The sequence below is a fragment of the Salvelinus alpinus genome, chromosome 17 (assembly GCF_045679555.1).
Source record: "Salvelinus alpinus chromosome 17, SLU_Salpinus.1, whole genome shotgun sequence".
In the NCBI taxonomy this organism is placed as follows: domain Eukaryota; kingdom Metazoa; phylum Chordata; class Actinopteri; order Salmoniformes; family Salmonidae; genus Salvelinus; species Salvelinus alpinus.
Window position 1 is genome coordinate 16,390,430 of NC_092102.1, and position 22,087 is coordinate 16,412,516.

The window sequence follows — 22,087 nt, forward strand, 5'->3', positions numbered from 1 at the left end:
ATAAAAAAAAAAATGTATAATAGATTCCGCAAATCTAACACTGACTCCATTTGTGTTATTGTTGTTGTAGAATGTGGACGTATCTAGAGACCCAGAAGAGGCCTTGAAGACTATTCCTGACCACTTTTGAATATGATTTAGAGCAGGGGTGGCCAATAGCAGTCCTCGAGGGCCTGATTGGTGTCACAGTTTTGCCCCAGCCCACACACCTGACTCCAATAATCATCTAATCATGATCTTCAATTTAGAATGCAATTTGATTAATCAGCTGTGTTTCCTAGGGATGGAGAAAAAGTGTAACACCAATCAGGCCCTCGACTGGAGTTGCCCACCCCTGATTTAGAGGATATGGACTCTAGGACCATAATGATGCTTTTAACTTTATTTTCAATCAATTATGACTGTGTACCTTTTCAGATTAAACCTTGTCAAAGGCAGCAAGTGGCAAAGGGGCAAAAAAGACAAGGGAGAAGACTGGATGAATACAAGATCAAATATGACAAACCCCACTGCCTATGGAAACACTGAGGGGGATAATTGACTGATTTCTTCCTCTGTGGCAACATAGGCTAAAGCCAAGTACTGAATGAGCATGTGTTGTTTATTGACCTATAATGTACAAGCAATATTCCTCGGTCTGCTCAATCTGACCCTGGTGTCTCATACCAGACATTTAGTGAAGCACAGTCAGACAGGTGGTGTCAGAAGTAGTTTGGCACTACTGTGAAAGTGGCCCAACATGTTGTCAATCAAACATTTTCTCAGGCAATTCTTACATTAGGCTGCAGGATAAATTATCATACTTAAGTGAAAGTAAAGTTCAAAAGGTCAGGATGACCTTCTAGTGAACTGTTATAGGTCCAATGTAGAAGTTGTATTTTATTTTATGTACCTTACTGTGATTCTTTTTTTTTTTAAGAAACAGAAATAGATTCTTAGCTAAGATCAGTTTCTCAAGCAAGAATGTTGATAGGACTGTCTGCGAGTGGTCTGACTGGGGAAGGGAAAACTGAAAACTAGCTGTTATTGGCAGAGAGGTTTGGAAATGGCTTTGTTATTGGTCTATTAACTAATTTACCACCTGGAGATGTCACCAGGCAGGCCAAACTCCATCCCACCAAAACAGGCTTAAATTTCAGGCAGTCTTTTCAAACAGTTCTTACACTAAAAGGGGATTATCCTCTAGCAGATGCTCTACTCCAGAGCAATTTACAGGAGCAATTAGGTTTAAGCGCCTTGCTCAAGGTCACATCGACAGATCTTTCACCTAGTCACCTCAGGAATTTGAACCAGTGACCTTTCGGTTACTGGTCCAACGCTCTTAACACCTGCATTGCTTGCTGTTTGGGGTTTTAGGCTGGGTTTCTGTACAGCACTTTGAGATATCAGCTGATGTAAGAAGGGCTATATAAATACATTTGATTTTATTTGATCTTAACTGCTAGGCTACCTGCTGCCTCATTTTCACAATTTCACAGTATTATTCCAACCTTATAGTGTGGAAATATATAAAACACAGGGAAATCACATTTGACTGTACTGGGCCTTTAAATTAATAAACAAATATTATGTTTGGAGACATTCTGTGATTATTGATGATACTTATGTGGTAGCTAGGTGTCAGAACCATGGACAGTGCCCAAACAAACACAATGTTGGTTGCAATTAAACTTTTCTGCAGGAGTCCCTTGGCTTGACTAGATGTGCAACACTGTACTGATCGCATATTTTTGCGTCAACATGTTGACAATAAGTATATTTGTGACAAACGTATAAAATAGCACAATTGTTAGACAAAGAGCTTATTAAACAGAATGACTGGAACTAGATTGGTGAAATAGTCAAATTAAAATAAATTGCATAACCAATTTTAGAGATCTGTTTTGCAGATAATTGAAGCTTTAATGTATAGGGTCACAATTGAGCTTTTACATTCTGACTATTCAAGAACGAGTGGGATAGCCTATGTTGGAATATAATTCAGTCAAATGGTAAAGAGTTGTTTTTCTAATATGTCTCATTTGTATGTCAGGGTGGGATATCCTATATATTATACGGTCCCATTTTGGAATTGAGAAAGGGGCGATAGCAAAGAGAGATTGGATGTTTTTCTTTCAAATTGTCGACATTCATTGGTCAATAATTCGTCATTTCTCATCCTGCTCACTAACCGATGGCAACAGTCCGCGAAATTTCCAGTATGTAAGGAGGGATACCCTATTGAACTCAAAGGGACACAACTCCTGCATTTTTTGCGCACACTGATATTCTTTTAATGTTTCATCTGATTATCTGTCTATCAGATATAAATTATAATTAAACGATTTATTTTCTGTTATTATATACGTGGTTTCAAAACTATTAAAATTAAGGGGAGGGGACGAACGAGTCGACTGCCTCTTGAAAAATAACTTGTAAAATGTGAAGTTTGACCTACCTCGTCCTGCGTACCTACACTGGATCTCTCTCACTGACTGGCAACCTGAGACCACTGGCAACATAACGTTTTTCATCTCGGGAGACTAAAACGTATAATGAACATGGGGAAAGTGGATTTAAAAATCCTGTGTATTTTATTTTTCTTCGTAATCTCAGTGCAGAGGGGATGTTCAGAGGAATACGGAGCACGCCCGGGAGCAAAAGAAATACCTTTACAGGTGCGAATGATTTTATCTTCCTATTGGGACGAGTAATATTGGAAACTCTTGGAAAAATAAAACATACTCATGACAGCCTCACAAAATCATGTTTAAAAAAAAATCATATTATTGATCCCTGTTCAACGAAACGTGTATTCCTCATACAAGGCTACATTCATTTTTGCACGCAATATGTATTTGTTGCACTCAAGTGAGGGGTAAACTATATAGAAGACGTACAGGACTGCACGTTACTATAGGATGGATGGCAGATGTGAATACAATTATGCATTGGAAACAAACACATGATATAGCCTACACTATACAGTAAAGCCTATATTTACATAAATTAAAAATAAAGTTTCAATTACCAAATAAAATCTAGAAAAAAAATTCGCTTCAGAATGAACCTCTGAACATTGAAAGGTGTTCCTCTCTTTTTAATAAAGGTCAACTGCCGCTTCGAACCAACTTCTCTGGTTTTAATCGGTTTATGTGGCATCGGTATGAGTCAGAAAGATTAATAGCCTAGAGTCAAAATTCACTACAAAGTGCAAATAGCATACTTTTGATCATAAAGTCAGTCTCATCCAAAACGGAATTTTGTAAATCCCTTATGATTTACTGGAGGGTTGGGTATGGATTACAACTTTATATGGGGAAACTCAATTGGAATCGTATTTACTCCCATTATACGTTACCCATGGGTCCACTGTTAAGGGTTTACCATGAATTTGACAGTAATTTACAGGCAGCTCGGTGGCAAGTAAAAATACATATTTAATATTACAGTATACATTCTGTAATATGGTATCAAAGCATGTACTGTGTACTGACATACAGTACAATACCGTAAAATTGACTGTATTATACTGATACAAAGTCAATGCTACCATAGTTTTGAATGGATGATATTAATTCAGGGTAGAGTTTGTATTTTACAGTATGTAACTGTAATTACAAGGGATTGGTGCAAGCAGGTTGGCTGCTAGGTAAAGTGTTTACACATTACAGTATTAATTCATATTTAGGGTTTTATATCACTTTCACTTCTAGAGGCCTTAACAAAGGATTCCAAACTGGCAGCAACTACAGGAAAAACAGACCAAAGGGACATGGCAAAATGCTGAACCATTTAGGTTTAAGACTAGCTGCCTCTGGGCTCCCAAGTGGCGCAGTGATCCAAGGCACTGCATCACAGTGCTAGCTGTGCCACTAGAGATTTTGGGTTCAAGTCCAGGCTTTCACTTACGGGTGCAACAAATATAGCCTCTTACAAGGCACGCCTCAAAATATGTTAATGATCCAGAAACAACAATGCCATGCACCCACTAATGGTGAAAAGGTTTTTGGCGCTCCCAAGATACGGTATGGTACTACAACCTGTGGGGTCGAATTACAGTACCATTCGAAATACAGCAATTTTCCCACAATGACCATAATTTACAGTATGCTGCAGTAAAACGTTTCAGAGTTTTTTACTGTTGATAATACCTACAATTACCGTATACATTACAGTTTTCCATTACAGTGTCGTCAATGGGCCGCGCAGTGCATTCTGGGCGATTCTGGGTAAAGGAGATCACTCCTTCAAGGAGTGAATGTGAGTCAAAAGGGGGTGAAATGTAACCGAGGTCCACGCTTTTTTGATGAGTAACCTTGCTGGAGACTTGAAGACTTGTGTTAGCTTCCTGAACTCATCCCTATGGGCTTTAGCTAAGTAGACTAATAGTCTTGTGACATGCAGGAGATCCGGGTTCAAACCCAGTCAGTCACAAGATTAAATAGGAAGTGGAAAAGCTATCCTTAGAAGGGTTATGACAAGGCTATCAAACTATATTCTTATGGGGGCCAAATAAAACATTTTGTCACACTCCCTTTTAACGTGTCCTGCACTTCATAGAGGAAAACAGAAGGAAGAATATTGAATTCAAATGCAGTTTTTGTGGGCACTGAAATTTCTCCCTTTGTGAGATGAAATCTACACCTTTGATTTTACAAATCCTTATTATTTAATTGAATGATTTTTCAATTTTAAAGTAATTATTTCTATATAGCCTACACTTTCTCGCTCTGAACTAACTCGAGTGGGGCTGGTGTGGCTTTGTGACAGTGATTGCTAGAGCAGCCAGACTTTCCCGACTCAACTGTATGCAGTGCACTGACTAGTTTTTCATGCACATTTTTTTACTTGAGAAATACTGCACCAAATACCTTAGCTACAGTAGATGTAAAATTGCATGACTAAAACCACCTTGGCAAAAACATTCAAATGAATTACAGATTTTTTTATTCTGGCTATTTTAAGGAAGTGACTATTTTGAGGAAGTGGCTATGTTGTTGCTACGGTGACTCAGGAGGGACAAACAACAGTACCTGCCAGGGTACGATATGTGAACATAACACAAACACATCAAACCACAGCCCCAAGATAACTCTCATTTTGGCTTTAGTCATGGCCGCTTGCATTTCTTAATGGGCAATCTTCAAAATGAGGCCAAATCAGGAAGTGCAGTCACCCTCTAATGTTATTTGTTTGTGTTGTATCTCCAGGATATGTGATAATGGATTGACACAGCAGGGATTTGTGAGCAAAAGGAACATTTGAAACCGAGCCTGTGCACTCTGCACTGTGCACCTCACTATCCCTCTGTGTACAGTGACAGCATTTATTTCCAGTCCCCCCTTCATTCATGAATAGCTTTGATTCAGCCTATTTTGACACAGAAATATTGACCCAACCCCACACATAGATCCTGGAGATGAATTTAAAAGGAGGGGATTTTATAAACTAACTACAGTAGTATTTTCTTACTTTTCCAAGACAAGTTGTCCTCTTAAATACAATTTCTTATATTAGATAATGACCTAAATGTACTACATTTTAAATCATAATCTTTCCAGAATACAGTAGTACAAATGTGGGTACACACAATGGTGGAAGGTTAAATTACATAATAATGGTGTGGCGGGTTGAAAGTCTTTGAATGAACAATATACCCTAAATCTACTTTAACGCAATACTTTTCAACCCTCTACAATGGCTTTAGGGCAACTGTATGGTCTTAAATCACTGCTATAAAGCTGTTATCAATCTATTAAAGGCCCAGTGCAGTCAACAACGTCAATTACCTGTGTTTTATATATATTCCCACACTATGAGGTTGGAATAATACTGTCAAATTGTAAAAATTATGATGCCATCTTTGTGTAAGAGCTGTTTGAAAAGACCGCCTAAAATTTCAGCCTGTTTTGGTGGGATGGAGTTTTAGCCTGCCTGGTGACATCACCAGGTGGTAAATTAGTTAATAAACCAATAAGAAAGAGAGTTCCAAACCTCTCTGCCAATAACAGCTAGTTTTCAGTTTTTCCCTCCACACTCAGACCACTCCCAGGTAGTCCTAGCAAAATTCTTGCTTGAGAAATTGCTCTTTGCTAAGATGCTATTTTCGTTTATTTTTGACTATTTTAATTTAAAACGATCACAGTAAGGTACCTAATTGTTACTCAGAAATTATTTGATATTGAGATAAAAACAGCTGCATTGGACCTTTAAGCTTTTAAGCTTTGCACAATGTTCAGAAGGCCTCAGCTTGTTTTAATTAAATGTTTCCAAACTACAGGAGTCCAGCAATATTTTACTGTCAGGGCCCTGGTGTGTACATAACAAACTACAACCTTGTATTCTGCTCTGCTGCGCTCAAACCCTATAGCTATGCTACACTCAAACCCCGTAAACTCTGCTGCGCTCACACCCTATAGCTCTGCTGCGCTCAAACCCTATAGCTCTGCTGCGCTCAAACCCTATAGCTCTGCTGCGCTCAAACCCTATAGCTCTGCTGCGCTCAAATCCTATAGCTCTGCTGCACTCAAACCCTATAGCTCTGCTGCGCTCAAATCCTATAGCTCTGCTGCGCTCAAACCCTATAGCTCTGCTGCGCTCAAACCCTATAGCTCTGCTGCGCTCAAACCTCGTAACTCTGCTGCGCTCAAACCCTATAGCTCTGCTGCGCTCAAACCCTATAGTTCTGCTGTGCTCAACCCCTATAGCTCTGCTGCGCTCAAACCCTATAGCTCTGCTGTGCTCAACCCCTATAGCTCTGCTGCGCTCAAACCCTATAGCTCTGCTGTGCTCAACCCCTATAGCTCTGCTGCGCTCAAAACCTATAGCTCTGCTGTGCTCAACCCTATAGTTAGGATTCATTACACTTTTATTAACTTTCTCTGTATTGTTTTTCTCCCCAGAGAGTGAGACGCCAGAGCAAACCAGCAAAACCGTTGGTGAGTATGAGCTACATTGAATGTCCCAGTGGAATGTATCATTACCGGAACCAGTAAGATATCTTACTGGTACGGCTTCGCACACGCGCAACAACTGCCTGTGTAGACGGGCTGTGATAATATTGGATAGCATTCACTGAACATTGATCCCCTTCTAAATCATATCAATATGTGTGGCAGTCACTATTCCGCAGCAGACGGAGGCTGGCACTAAGACAGAATTGAATGAGCTGTATTCCGCCATAAGCAAACAAGAAAAGGCTCACCCAGAGCTGGCACTCCGAGTACCCGGGGACTTTAATGTAGGGAGACTTAAATCCGTTTTACCAAATTTCTATCAGCATTTTAAATGTGCAACAATAGGGAAAAAAACTCTGGACCACCTTTACTCCACCCACAGAGACACATACAAAGCTCTCCCTCGCACTCCATTTGGCAAATCTGACCATAATTCTATCCTGCTGATTCCTCCTTACAAGCAAAAATTAAAGCAGGAAGCACCAGTGACTAGATCAATAAAAAAGTGGTCAGATGAAGCAGATGCGAAGCTACAGGACTGTTTTGCTAGCACAGACTGGAATATGTTCTGGGATTCCTCTGATGGCATTGAGGAGTACACCATATCAGTCATTGACTTCATCAATAAGTGCATCGATGACATCGTCCCCACAGAGACCGTATGTACATACCCCAACCAGAAGCCATGGATTACAGGCAACATCTGCACTAAGCTAAAGGCTAGAGCTGCCACTTTCAAGGAGCGGGACACCAACCCGGAAGCTTATAAGAAATCCCACTATACCCTCCGACGAACCATCATACAGGCAAAGCGTCAATACAGGACTAAGATCGAATTGTACTACACCGGATCTGACGCTCGTCGGATGTGGCAGGGCTTGCAAACCATTACAGACTACTAAGGGAAGCACAGCCGAGAGCTGCCCAGTGACACGAGCCTACCAGATGAGCTAAACTACAGTTGAAGATGGAAGTTTACATACACCTTAACCAAATACATTTAAACTCAGTTTTTCACAATTCCTGACATTTAATCATAGTAAAAATTCCCTGTCTTAGATCAGTTAGGATCACCACTTTATTTTAAGAATGTGAAATGTCAGAATAATAGTAGAGAGAATGATTTATTTCAGCTTTTATTTCTTTCATCACATTCCCAGTGGATCAGAAGTTTACATACACTCAATTAGTATTTGGTAGCATTGCCTTTAAATTGTTTAACTTGGGTCAAATGTTTCGGGTAGCCTTCCACAAGCTTCCCATAATAAGTTGGGTGAATTTTGACCCATTCCACTTGACAGAGTGCAACTGAGTCAGGTTTGTAGGGCTCCTTGCTCGCACACGCTTTTTCAGTTCTGCCCACACATTTTCTATAGGATTGAGGTCAGGGCTTTGTGATGGCCATTCCAATACCTTGACTTTGTTGTCCTTAAGCCATTTTGCCACAACTTTGGAAGTATGCTTGGGGTCATTGTCCATTTGGAGAACCCATTTGCGACCAAGCTTTAACTTCCTGGCTGATGTCTTGAGATGTTGCTTCAATATATCCACATAATCTTCCTACCTCATGATGCCATCAATTTTGTGAAGTGCACCAGTCTCTCCTGCAGCAAAGCACCCCCACAACATGATGCTGCCACCCACGTGCTTCACGGTTGGGAGGGTGTTCTTTGGCTTGCAAGCCTCCCCCTTTTTCCTCCAAACATAACTATGGTCATTATGGCCAAACAGTTCTATTTTTGTTTCATCAGACCAGAGGACATTTCTCCAAAAAGTACGATCTTTGTCCCCATTTGCAGTTGCAAACCGTAGTCTGGCTTTTTATGGTGGTTTTGGAGCAGTGGCTTCTTCCTTGCTGAGCGGCCTTTCAGGTTATGTCGATATAGGACTCGTTTTACTGTGGATATAGATACTTTTGTACCTGTTTCCTCCAGCATCTTCACAAGGTCCTTTGCTGTTGTTTTAGGATTGATTTGCAGTTTTCGGACCAAAGTACGTTCATCTCTAGGAGACAGAACGCGTGCGTCTCCTTCCTGAGCGGTATGACAGCTGCGTGGTCCCATGGTGTTTATACTTGCATACTATTATTTGTACAGATGAACGTGGTACCTTCAGGCATTTGGAAATTCCCAAGGATGAACCAGACTTGTGGAGGTCTACAATGTTTTTTCGGAGGTCTTGGCTGATTTCTTTTGATTTTCCCATGATGTCAAGCGAAGAGGCACAGGTACACCTCCAAGTGACTCAAATGATGTCAATTAGCCTATCAAACGCTTCTAAAGCCATTACATAATTTTCTGGAATTTTCCATGCTGTTTAAAGGCACAGTCAACTTACTGTATGTAAACTTCTGACCCACTGAAATTGTGATACAGTGAATTATAAGTGAAATAATCTGTCTGTAAACAATTGTTGGAAAAATTACTTGTGTCATGCACAAAGTATATGTCCTAACCGAAATGCCAAAACTATAGTTTGTTAAAAATAAATTTGTGGAGTGGTTGAAAAACATGTTTTAATGACTCCAACCTAAGTGTATGTAAACTTCCGACTTCAACTGTACTTCTATGCTCACTTCGAGGCAAATAACACTGAAATATGTATGAGAGCACCAGCTGTTCTGGAAGACTGTGTGATTACGCTCTCCGCAGCCGATGTGAGTAAGACCTTTGAACAGGTCAACATTCACAAGTCCGCAGGGCCAGACGGATTACCAGGACGTGTACTGCGAGCATGCGCTGACCAACTGGTAAGTATCTTCACTGACATTTTCAACCTCTCCCTGACTGTGTCTGTAATACCAACATGTTTTAAGCAGAACCACCATGGTGCCTGTGCCCAAGAACACTAAGGTAACCTGCCTAAATGACTAACGACCCATAGCACTCACATCTGTAGCCATGAAGTGCTTTGAAAGGCTGGTCATGGCTCACATCAACACCATTATCCCAGAATCCATAGACCCACTCCAATTTGCATACCGCCCCAACAGATCCACAGATGATGCAATCTCTATTGCACTCAACACTGCCCTTACCCACCTGGACAAAAGGAACACCTATGTGAGAATGCTATTCATTGACTACAGCTTGGCGTTCAACACCATAGTGCCCTCAAAGCTCATCAATAAGCTAAGGACCTTGGGACTAAACATCTGACTTTGCAACTGGATCCTGGACTTCCTGACAGGCTGCCCCCAGGTGGTAACGGAGGTAACAACACATACGCCTCACTGATCCTCAACACAGGGGCCCCTCAGGGGTACGTGCTCAGTCCCCTCCTGTACTCCCTGTTCGCTCATGACTGCACGGCCAGGCATGACTCCAACACCATAATTAAGTTTGCCGATGACACAACGGTGGTAGGCCTGATCAACGACAACATCGAGACAGCCTATAGGGAGGAGGTCAGAGACCTGGCCGTGTGGTGCCAGGACAACAACCTCTCCCTCAACGTGATCAAGACAAAGGAGATGATTGTGGACTACAGGAAAAATAGGACCAAGCACACCCCCATTCTCATCGACGGGGCTGCAGTGGAGCAGGTTGAGAGCTTCAAGTTCCTTGGTGACCGCATCACCAACAAACTAACATGGTCCAAGCACACCAAGACAGTCGTGAAGAGGGTATGACAAAACCTATTCCCCCTCAGGAGACTGAAAAGATTTGGCATGGGTCCTCAGATCCTCAAAAGGTTCTACAGCTGCACCATCGAGAACATCCTGACTGGTTGCATCACTGCCTGGTATGGCAACTGCTCGGCCTCCGACCGCAAGGCACTACAGGGGGTAGTGCGAACGGCCCAGTATATCACTGGAGCCAAGCTTCCTTCCATCCAGGACCTCTCCTCCAGGCGGTGTCAGAGGAACGCCTGGTGTCAGAGGAACGCCTTAGTTCTCTCTGCTACCGCACGTCAAGCGGTACCGGAGAGCCAAGTCTAGGTCCAAGAGGCTTCTAAACAGCTTCTACCCCCAAGCCATAAGACTCCTGGACATCTAATCAAATGGCTACCCAGACTATTTGCATTGCCCCCCCACTCAACCCTCTTTTACACCGCTGCTACTCTCTGTTGTTATCATCTATGCATTGTGACTTTAATAACTCTACCTACATGTACATTTTATCTAAACTAACCGGTGCCCCCGCACACTGACTCCGGTACCCCCGTGTATATAGTCTTGCTATTGTTATTTTACTGCTGCTCTTTAATTACTTGTTACTTTTATTTCTTATTCTTCTCTGTATTTTTTTAACTGCATTGTTGGTTAGGGGCTCATATGTAAGCATTTCACTGTAAGGTCTACACCTGTTGTATTCGGCACATGTGACTAATACAATTTGATTTGATTTGACATTAACCTCCACGTGTGCTAGAGATTCATTTTTGCTAGTTGTATGCCCATAAGGGAGAAGACAAGACTACATTGTTTTACTAGCAGTACAAGAAACGCTTCACATTAAGCCCTTTGAAATAAGTCAATCCTGGGACTTTAATGACATCATTGATGACATCTTGATAGGAACATGATGATCAAACATGCCAGTATTAGGTTATGAGGAAATCATGCTTTGAATGTTGCTAATGATAGAATGTAGATCATCAAGCAATCGGTCTTCGGTGTATCAGAAAGCTTGTCCATTGTCTTTGATACCGGTAAGTATCGAGGAACAGGTCTGTTTGTCTCTCAGTAGCTCAGGTCTGTCTGTGTACCGACCTGGCAGTAATGTGGCCCAGCTGACCAGATTGGTCCCAGCAGGGCCCAGAATTAGCCAAGTAAACAACGGGGTGGGAGGGATATCTTGCAGAGTGTGGCTTTGTAACATTTGTCTAAACTTGTCAAGGCACTGAAGCCTGGTTAAAAAAAAGCCTAGTAATACTTGGATTTTCATTTACAAAAGAGCTCCATCAGTACTCAAACCTGTGTCTCTGCAACTGTCAGTCAAACACCTTAGCAATTACACCAAGAGGTCCAAAGCTCTTGATGAGGTCGCTATTGGCTTTGTACTTGGGTAGCTATATAATGATTTCATCAGATAAAATGTGTATGTTCTTTGCTGACTGTTTGCTGGATTAATCTGTTCCCAGCTGAAGGTGACAGACTACCATGTGAGGTGTTCTGTCATGTCTCGCTACTCCCACACCACCATCCAGAGCTCTGTGTGGAACCAGCTAGCTGTCACCAAGGAGGCAGCCTTTGAGGTGGATCTGCCCTCAGCAGCATTCATCTCCAACTTCACAATGTGAGTCAGTCACACACTTTAAGTCAAGTGAAGTTTACTTTATTATCCCAAGAGGAGGAAATGCTGTTTTTTGTACCCCTCACTCACGCAAGCTCACATGCAGCAGGAGAGGCTATGAGTGAGAACCAGCCAGCCAGTTCTCTCTCTCTCTCTCTCTCTCTCTCTCTCTCTCTCTCTCTCTCTCTCTCTCTCTCTCTCTCTCTCTCTCTCTCTCTCTCTCTCTCTCTCTCTCTCTCTCTCTCTCTCTCTCTCTCTCTCTCACTTCTATTTTTCTCTTAGTCACTTCATCTCAGGTAGTGGGCCAATAATCAAATTAATTGTTCCTTCCCTTGGAATGATGTAATCCCTCTATCCTGGGTGCCAGTATGTTTCTTCTCTCTTGCCAACTCTTGCTGCTTGACGATGAGTGACAAGGAGTTGGCATAATAGCACAAACAGAATGGCACTTGGGCTAATATTCTTCAGGATCAGAAATACATGTATTTTTGGCTGTGAAGGGGGATAAAGTATAAGATAAGTATAAAAATAAAAAAGGAGCGTAAAGCTTGGTTGTAAATAAACAAAATAAATCCCAAATGCCAGTCAGGTCTGCGGTTTCCGGACAAACTCCCCAAAATATAAACTTCAGAGGAATTATGTCAGGAACTGACATTCCGTTCGGTGTGGAGAGGAGACACATCATTTGATTACTAAGAAGGCTGGAAACCACTCTGCCACTCTCCTTTAAAAAATGCTAAATATAAACAAGATAAATAAGTCAACATTAAAGACCCAACGAGGAGCCTGGGGTTGGGTTTGGGTCAGAAGAGGGAGGAGTCTGGGGGATCTTAAAAGCAGATGAATACCATGCTTTGTAAATATGTCAAAAAGTTAGTAGAGAAAATGACAGAAGCATGCCCTGTTCCCCCACCCCCCCCTCTCTCGCCTGCGAAGTTTACCAAGGTACATATAAACAAGCCAAGGTACACATGCTACGCAAACCTGCACGCACACACATGCAAACACATACTGACACACATAGCCAACACACGCCACACACATATCCATTTACATGTCGTCAAATGGGGGATGTAAACTCTAGAAAATAGACAGTTTTACATGCGGACTAACTCTCTGATGCATGCATATAATATCACACATCTTTCTCTGTCACACGTACGAGCACACACACACACACACACACACACACACACACACACACACACACACACACACACACACACACACACACACACACACACACACACACACACACACACACACACACAGCTAGCACATTCATTGGAAGTTATGGGAATGTACACTACCGTTCAAAAGTTTGAGGTCACTTAGGGTTTGGGTTTGATCAGAAATACAGTGTAGACATTGTTAATGTTGTAAATGACTATTGTAGCTGGAAACGGCAGATTTTTTATGGAATATCTACATAGGCGTACAGAGGCCCATTATCAGCAACCCTCACTCCTGTGTTCCAATGGCACGTTGTGTTAGCTAATCCAAGTTGATCATTTTAAAAGGCTAATAGAACAGTAGAAAACCGTTTTGCAATTATGTTAGCACAGCTGAAAACTGTTGTCCTGATTTAAAGAAGCAATACAACTGACCTTCTTTAGACTAGTTGAGTATCTGGATCATTAGCATAGGACAACCACGCTCTCACCAAGCTCTAAGAAACATTTGGTTTTCAGAACGTTATGTGCTAGCTGGAACACACACACACAACACTTCACCAATTAACCCAGAAGGAAAATAGCTGTGGTGACTGTGTTTCTTTAGTTCAGTGGCGTTTCACAACGTGGGACTGAGGGGCCTTGTGTTCTGTGTGTAGGTCACTCATGTGCAGCCGTTCCCAGTTCCCACTCCCTCTCAGCCACACATATTTTCCACCCTGCTAAACCCACCATTTCCTTCTGCTTTGTGTCCGGAACAAGACCTGCTTCAAGGCTGGAGATTTATTTTGGTTGGTCCCTGTTGGTTTTTATTTAAGTATATTTTTTCAAAGGACATGACCTTATTTTAGCACTTCATCACATGATGACAGAAAGGCGGTGAGAATTTAGGAACTGTATGGTTTGGATTAGGGTGTGTGAGCTCTGGTCCAGTTTGGTTGGGAAATGGTTGGGGAACGGTTGGGTATAGAGTAGGTTCTCCAGGGGCCATGGAGGGGGTTTCAGAGTGTTATTTTTCAGTTATCATGGGTGCGTCTCAAATCCAAACACATCAGGGTCAGGTCAGAAGTAGTCTACTATATGGAATAGGGTGTCATTTGGGATGCAAACATAATTACTGAAAAGAGATATTGTAACATCCTGAGGACCTTTCATGGCCTCCGCAGAACCTACACCGAACCATTTCCCAACCAAATCATGGACCAGAGCTCAGAGAGCTCATATTTTCAGAGGGAAATGACTCCCTCCTCTCAGCCTTCGCTTCACTCTACCTTTCCTCTCTAGCTTGTTTTGAACTTAATCTGTAAACCAGCATGATACATGTTTGTCCTCCATCTGAGTCTAACACAAATGCTGTGAAGTATGTTATTGCCTTGTAACGTGTGACTAATAGTGTAAATAGTTGCAGTCAAGGAAAGTTTGTTACCGCAAATAAACCTAGATATTTTCCATCCATGAGACCAATGCATGTTTCTTAACATAGTCTGACCATTGCGAGTTACACGTGTTACCTCATTCTTTCCTCTGCCCCCAGCACCTCCAATGGCAAAGTGCACATCGCCCAGGTGAAGGAGAGGAGTGCCGCCAGGAAGATCTATGACGCAGCCAAGAAGCAAGGAAAAACAGCTGGACTCGTTGCCACCAAGTTAGTCTGAAAAAATATTTCATACCACAATCACTCTTTGATATGTGTTTTATTCGGATTTCTTTGTTTTATGTGGGAAAAGTACAACAACACATCTGTATTCTAGACGTATGGACACCCGTCACCCACCACACACCAATTTAAATCTTTTAGCACTTCTACTCAGATCAGTTGTACTTGCCTGCTTCAAATTCTTTCCATTTCACCACGGTTTTCCAAGTCATTCTTTCACCAGTTACCACCGCCACCACTCCAATACCTCTCTCTCACTGTGTCTTCATCTCAGGGAGCGGGAGATCGAGAAGTTCCGCATGGCGGTGAGTGTTCCCTCTGGAAGCCGGATTTCCTTCTTGCTGTCCTACGAGGAGCTGCTGCCTCGCAGGTTGGGTCGCTATGAACTGATCCTGGGCCTGAGGCCTGGAGGACTGGTCACTAATCTCACCCTGGATGTCAGCATAGCAGAGAGGACAGGACTCAGCTTCATCAAGGTCCTCCCGCTGAAGTCTAGCCGACGGCTCTCCAACACTGTCACAGGTAACATAGGAAAAGGCAGCAGTTATTGTTTATTGTCAAAGTAGTAGTGCTAGTGTTGATACAAGCAGCATGTTTGAGGGGATCAGTTTGAACAAGGCAAGTTGCATAATCACTAATCTGAATCACAGTAATGAGTAGTTATTGTATAGTAGAATGCAACGTACATGTAGTATACCTCAAACATGCACAATGACAGGGTGTTCTCTGGTCTTCTTCTCCCATCCAGGTGAGACAGAAGCCCCAGCCTCCACTCAGATCCAGCAGAACCCTTGTTGTGCCCGTGTTCATTACAACCCCAGCCTGCAGCAGCAGAGCAGTGTCTCCTCTAAGGGACTCAACGCTGACTACATCATCCAGTACGATGTAGAGCTCAGTGACCTCATGGGAGACATCCAGGTCAGCACACGCAACACACATACACAAGCACTACACACTGTGTAGGCCCAAACTCTTACACAACAAATACTGTACAAAGACGGTATCTAGCGAGGCAATAATCTAATCCAATGAGGGATTATTCTCTTCTGTTGGCCTGTCTCAGGTGTTTGATGGATACTTTGCCCACTACTTTGCACCTCGGGGGCTTCCTGTGGTCCCCAAGGATGTCATCTTTGTCATTGATGTCAGTGGCTCCATGATTGGCACCAAGATCAAACAGGTACAGTAGATGTTTTACCCCTCTCACATTGCATCCAGCTACACCTCATTCATTTAGACAAGAATGACAACATTGACACTACATTATATCAATAAAATGATCATTTCTCTTCTCGCTCTGTATTGGTGTGGACCAGACAAAGCAGGCAATGTCCACTATCCTGGGAGACCTTCGTGAAGGGGACCACTTCAACATCATCACCTTCTCAGACAAGGTCCTCACCTGGAAGAAGGGTCGCACAGTGAGGGCCACGCGGAATAACGTACGAGACGCTAAGGAATTTGTCAAGAGGATCATCGCTGAGGGATGTGAGTGGGATTGATTCTGATGTGCTTGAATTGCATTATATCTGCAGCAACCTGACAAGACCGCTAAAACACTGTCTGTATTCCATCTTCTGTCTCCTCTTCTGCATCCTCTCTCCTCCATTTCTTCCACCTCCTCCACATCTCCCTCTCTTCTCCACGCCACCGTCCCTCTCTCCTCCTCCAGGGACCAACATCAACGCGGCCCTCCTCTCAGCCGCCCAACTGGTCAACCCCTCCGCCTCTTCCCCCTCCTCGTCCTCTTCCGGTGGCTTCCGCCGTGTCCCTCTGGTCATCTTCTTGACGGACGGTGAAGCTACCATTGGCGTGACGTCCGGTGACTCTATCCTTAGCAACGCTAAGAGCGCTCTGGGCTCCGCCTCTCTGTTTGGCCTGGCCTTCGGAGACGACGCCGACTTCCCCTTGCTGCGGCGCCTGGCACTGGACAACCGTGGCATGGCGAGGATGGTGTACGAGGACACAGACGCCGCACTCCAGTTGAAGGGATTCTACGATGAGGTAGCCAGCCCGCTACTGTCAGACATCCAGCTGACCTACTTGGACGACCAGGCCTTCGACATCACCCGCTCCTTCTTCCCTAACTACTTCCAGGGCTCAGAGCTGGTGGTCACTGGGAAGGTCAAGCCAGGGGTCAGGAATCTGAAGGTTGGTATCACATAATTTTGTAATTGTCCATTGTTTTTACCATGGGTCTAATGGAACATTTCATTTTTGGGGAAATATTGATATTGATAAAGTTTTTGCTTTCTTTGCTTCTCTTCTCTATGCCCTTCTCTTCTCTTCATTTCTCTTCCCTTCTCCTCTCCTCTCTTCTCTTCCTTTCTCTTCTCTTCCCTTCTCCTCTCCTTTCTTCTCTTCTATTCTCTTCTTAGGTGTCTCTGACGGCCAGTGACTCAAAGCAGAAAGTGAAGGTCGAGAATGACGTGTTGGTGTCTAAAGGAGAGGAGAATGGGACAGCCTCCTCCATGGACTGCCCTGGGGGCATGGGTGGGATCTCCAGCTTCGTACGTCGTCTCTGGGCTTACTTCACTATCAAAGAGCTGCTGCTGGCCAAACTGAACAGCACCGACCTGGCCATGCAGAAACTGCTGGGCGAGAAGGCAACCAACCTCTCCCTCAAGTTCAACTTTGTCACGCCTGTTACTTCCCTTGTTGTAGTCAAGCCTGATGCAGATGAAATTCCTACCACAGCGTCAACTACGACAGCTCAACCCGCCACCACAACCACCACCAAGCCCACCACCACCAACACCAACACCACTAATAGAGCTACTACAACAACCACAGTTGCCCACACTACTGCCACCGAAATAGCCTCCCCCATCCCTGTGAAAAAGCCCAGGAGTAACGAAGCTAAGCCAGACCCTCTTGTCCCCAAGCATCCACCTCCCCAACCTCCACCTCAACCCAGAAAGGCCTCCACCCCACCCAGCCCAGCAAAAACAGTGGCTCCACCATCCCCCAAGAAAACCACTAAGACTAGCACCCCCAGCCCCAGTGCCGACAAAACCGTCCATGCCCCTCTCTCAGGAAAACCCCCCACCCCTCCTCCCAGCTCTCCTAAAACTGCCCCTGCCCCTCCCACCAGGATATTCTCTACCCCCCTGGCCAACTCGCTCAAAACAGCTGCCGCTCCTGCACCTGGGAAAACCACAACCACCCCTCCACCCAACATAGTAAAGACAGTCCCTACCACATCACCCACCACAGTTAAGACTACAGTTCATACAACTGTGAAAACCACCACCTCCACTACCACCACCACCTCAGTCAGAACCGATCCAACCCCTGCTCTACAGCCTTGGAAACCTGTCACGCCCCATCCCATCTCTGTTAGAACAGTCCTCCCTCCAGTTAGAATATCCCTCTCCTCCTCCTCTTCAGAGAATGCCACCATGTCTGCCACTGATACCCATCCACCTCAGGTCACCACATTCCTGTACAGTGTTCTGTCCGTCTCCCCTACTCCAGCTCCACAGGGCAGTAACACAGACCCAGTCTCAGACGTGGACCAGATTGCCACCTTTATCTCTGCCACATTTGCCCCCATGCCAGGCATCACAGATGGGCCTAAACTGTGGGAGGCTGCAGGACTATTGGGTTGGTATTCCACTAATCTTGGAAACCCAGAACTAAAATCTCACGTAATTGTGTCAGGTGCTCGATTAAATTCTGAGGGCAGATGTTTTAGAAAAGAGCGGAAGTAGGGCGGTAGCTCCATCCCTCTCTCTCTCTGCAAGTCTAGGGGCCAAATGTCCCCTCCTCTTCCAAAATGTTAAAGATGTGAGCCACTGTGATATCGTGATTTATCCAAATCATCAATTACAAAAACCAGCCCACCAGAACAATATTCCTTGTTAGTCATTGCGTCCCACCGTCTGTTGACAGATGCTACGATACCATTTATGAGATTAGTTTCTCGCTCTCTGTCTATCTCACTTGGAACTTCAACTACTACAAAGTAAAGTTGCATAATACTCGTCTTAAGGATACATTTTTAATTAAATAACATTATTGCATATTATATTAATTGTGTTGCATCAGGTATTGAACTTACAGTTCATATCTTGTACCTGTCTATCAGAGAAATATTAGTACAATCAAATGCAGCACTGGCACTATCAATCCACCATTTCTGGCTGAATTGTGACATGTTCCTCTTCTTTCCACCAGATGTCTCCACTTCCATCCAGATCCATAGAAAAGGTGAATCAACCATACCAGAAGATTTCATCGTTCTGTTTTAGCTCTGTTGCACAAATGTCCTGAAATATAATTATTGAAAGGGATACATGCTGTATTTGAATACAGAGATAATGGATGAGGTTAAAAAGTGATGAAGTAGTCCTTTAGTGTATCACTGTGTCAATCTGTGTTTTCTCCATGTCTCTACCTTAGATATGGACCTAGTTAAAGGTGAGTTCCTCTCTTACTTCCCTGCCATGACAAACCAATTCATTGCAACAGCATGTATGTTGTTGTATCTTAAAAGCTGTCGTTTCCTCCTATAGAGATTCTGATGAAAGCCCCTCAGACCAACTCAGGAAGAGGATATTTTTTAACTGTGTCTGTCTGGTGTCTAATGATGACCATATGATTGGATCTTTTAGATTATGATGCAACCTACGACCAAGACTACGACCTCAACTATGATTCCTGTAAGTCACAGTTGACTAATATGTATAACTATTTAGTTGTGTTGGCAATAGGGATACTTTGTATGTTTCTCAGTTGATACAGATATTTAACACGCTTTCGGAATTTGTGTGTTTTCAGGGGATGAGTCAGCATCAAATCTTTGTAAGTATTTCATTGTTTTTCTGTGTAGTCATAAGATCAATGTACTTCAGAGATGTTAGTAGGCTCTGATCTGTCGGTTTCAGTGCTTCAGAAAGATAAGACGTAGTCTCAGTTGTACCTGTTGTCCTTCCAGTGCCAGGCCCCACCTCCAGACTGAGTTCTGTCAGAGTCTTCTCCTCTTCTGGTAAGGGGCCTACACTTTAACCAGTAACATAACATAACCAGTAACGTAACATATAGCTGTAAAATCTGTTTCTCACCTTTGTCTTTATGTTCAATGTTTTTTGTTTGTTTTTTGTTTTAGTTGATGGAGACCCTCATTTTATGGTCCAGCTCCCCAAACTGAAACAGAATCTATGTTTCACGGTGGACGGCAGGGCCAACGACGTACTGAGACTGCTGGAAGACCCAGAGAGAGGTTAGTCAGCACAGACTACTACAAACAAAAGTCCAGAACTGTAGTTTTATATTAGTGGCATGTCATTGAATTTAAGCAATGTACCGTATAATCTACTTTAGAAGGACCATAACATTTTATAGGCATACAGTATATTAAAATGGGATCACATACATTCTGTAACTGTTGGAACGCACGCGCATGCGCACACACACAGTTAATCCATGCCTTCCTCTTCCCCTCAAGGTATCACGGTGGACGGTCATCTAATGTGGGCTCCGTCCAAAAAAGTCGTAGAGGACCGCTCCCGTACTTACTTTGACAAGATAACCATCTCCGCTGCCATGGGCGGGCACGGCGGGCTGGGTGGCATAGTGATCACACTCTCATTGGACGCCGTGGTGGTGGAAGGGGAGGGACGGGACACCCTACCCACTAATCTGCAGGGATCTGTAACAAGGCAGGGCGTGGCGGTATCCATGGACACCACAGATGACATCCATCAGAGCTGTTGGATCGAGCTGGCGAAGGATATTTGTTTCCTGGTTCTGTTCCACCACTACAAACAGCCCAGCTACCTGCAGATGGCGCACCTCGGGTTCTATATCACTGATGGACAAGGCCTCTCTCCTTCAACCCAAGGCCTACTGGGTACATTCTCTTTAATGTCTTTAAACCAGTTTCTTTGTCTTGTTACATACACCTGGCCCTAAAGTGTTGCTGTATAAAAGGCTATGGGAAAATACTATACATATGTTGTGATTGATTGCCCTCTCATTGTCCTCTCTTTCCAACAGGCCAATTCCAGCATGCGGACATGAGTGTGACGCCGGTGAAGGACCCCAGTGACACACCGCCCCAGCCTAGTAAAGAGGGGGTCCTGTCCAGGGGGGTGCTGAGGTGGGGGGCGATACACGTACCCATCACCCTACAGGACAAGACCCTGAAGGACACAGTGAGGAAACGTCACCTGGGCAGGTGTTGGATCGTGCCCAAGGCACAGGTGGAGAAACTGTTGGGTCATCCATACCAGAGCTACGTGGTAGATAACATGTAAATACTCTTTTCAAATGTCCATCCAGTATTAGCACACTACTTAGAATATACATGCCTAATACATTGCTTCATACTAAGTGGTATGCTAGTATAGAGATTGGAACCGAGCCACTCATCTAGCTACCAACACCTCAAAGCTGGGCAGCTCAGGCCAATGGGAAACTACAGTGTCTCTGCAAGGACACACATCACTGGGACTAGTGTGCTGCTGGCTAGCCTTCAATACCAACATCACATAGTGGGTTATTACTCTCTCCTCTGAAAGTGTGCATGAATGCATGTTCATGATTATGAAAATGAGAGAGCGGGAGAGAGACAGAGAGAGGGACACGAAGAGACAGATACAACGATAAACAAAGACAAAAGAGCGAGAGAAATAGAGAGAGACAGAGATTGAGTCCAGTAAGAAAGCTAAAGAATGATGAGGTAATTCTCACAGGTGTCAGACATGAAAAGATAATGTAGGAGATGGGATGAGGTCATTGCACCAGTGTCTTTTTGAAACAACCACAGGGACAGATTTCTCCTTCTGCTGTTAACGTGGCAACAGTAAGATATGATAATTGTTTCTATACTTCTGCAGACAAATTCTGCTTGATCTTGACATACAGCTAAATCCAAACTGTCATTCGCAAATATCATATGCTTCATAAGGGCAATTTATAATTCCAATGTTATAACAAATATATGAATAGATCATTTGATTTTAGCAATGTGTAATTTTATATACAGAAGGTCAGAGTTGTATTTTAATTGTTTCAGTTTTATTGTGAAGTATAAGTTATAAAAGGACTAAATCGTATAAAAAATTGTCTATGGAACTC

At 43.5% G+C, this 22,087-nt stretch overlaps 2 protein-coding genes across 6 annotated transcripts in view; both read left to right on the forward strand.

The window, feature by feature from the left end:
- The window catches only part of LOC139542302 (6-phosphofructo-2-kinase/fructose-2,6-bisphosphatase-like), a 25,580-nt gene extending 24,001 nt beyond the window's left edge, over positions 1-1,579 (forward strand). For 4 of the 5 annotated variants that reach the window (XM_071347553.1, XM_071347554.1, XM_071347559.1 and 1 more), the window contains one exon: positions 71-1,579. In XM_071347553.1, coding sequence (XP_071203654.1) covers positions 71-130 — 60 coding nt within the window. In that variant the 3' untranslated portion in view covers positions 131-1,579. The remainder of the gene's footprint in view (positions 1-70) is intronic. The other variant, XM_071347555.1, reaches the window with a different exon arrangement.
- A 612-nt stretch (positions 1,580-2,191) lies between these two features.
- Positions 2,192-22,084, forward strand: LOC139542307 (inter-alpha-trypsin inhibitor heavy chain H6-like). The gene is made up of 18 exons (XM_071347569.1): positions 2,192-2,657; positions 6,885-6,920; positions 12,024-12,178; positions 14,882-14,992; positions 15,279-15,526; positions 15,753-15,922; positions 16,068-16,184; positions 16,321-16,492; positions 16,677-17,155; positions 17,383-18,610; positions 19,184-19,216; positions 19,409-19,426; positions 19,621-19,668; positions 19,787-19,810; positions 19,944-19,994; positions 20,115-20,228; positions 20,454-20,858; positions 21,005-22,084. The coding sequence occupies exons 1-18, from the start codon at positions 2,535-2,537 to the stop codon at positions 21,262-21,264; spliced, it is 3,792 nt and encodes a 1,263-aa protein (XP_071203670.1). The 5' UTR covers positions 2,192-2,534; the 3' UTR covers positions 21,265-22,084.
- Positions 22,085-22,087: the final 3 nt, after the last annotated feature.

What these genes read in the sequence shown, in the direction of transcription:
- LOC139542307 (XM_071347569.1), top strand. Translation starts at nt 2,535, where the DNA reads ATGAACATGGGGAAAGTGGATTTAAAAATCCTGTGTATTTTATTTTTC. An exon ending in GGAGGCTGCAGGACTATTGG is followed by an intron (nt 18,611 to 19,183) that starts GTTGGTATTCCA and finishes TCTTTCCACCAG; the next exon opens with ATGTCTCCACTTCCATCCAG. An exon ending in CGACCTCAACTATGATTCCT is followed by an intron (nt 19,669 to 19,786) that starts GTAAGTCACAGT and finishes GTGTGTTTTCAG; the next exon opens with GGGATGAGTCAGCATCAAAT.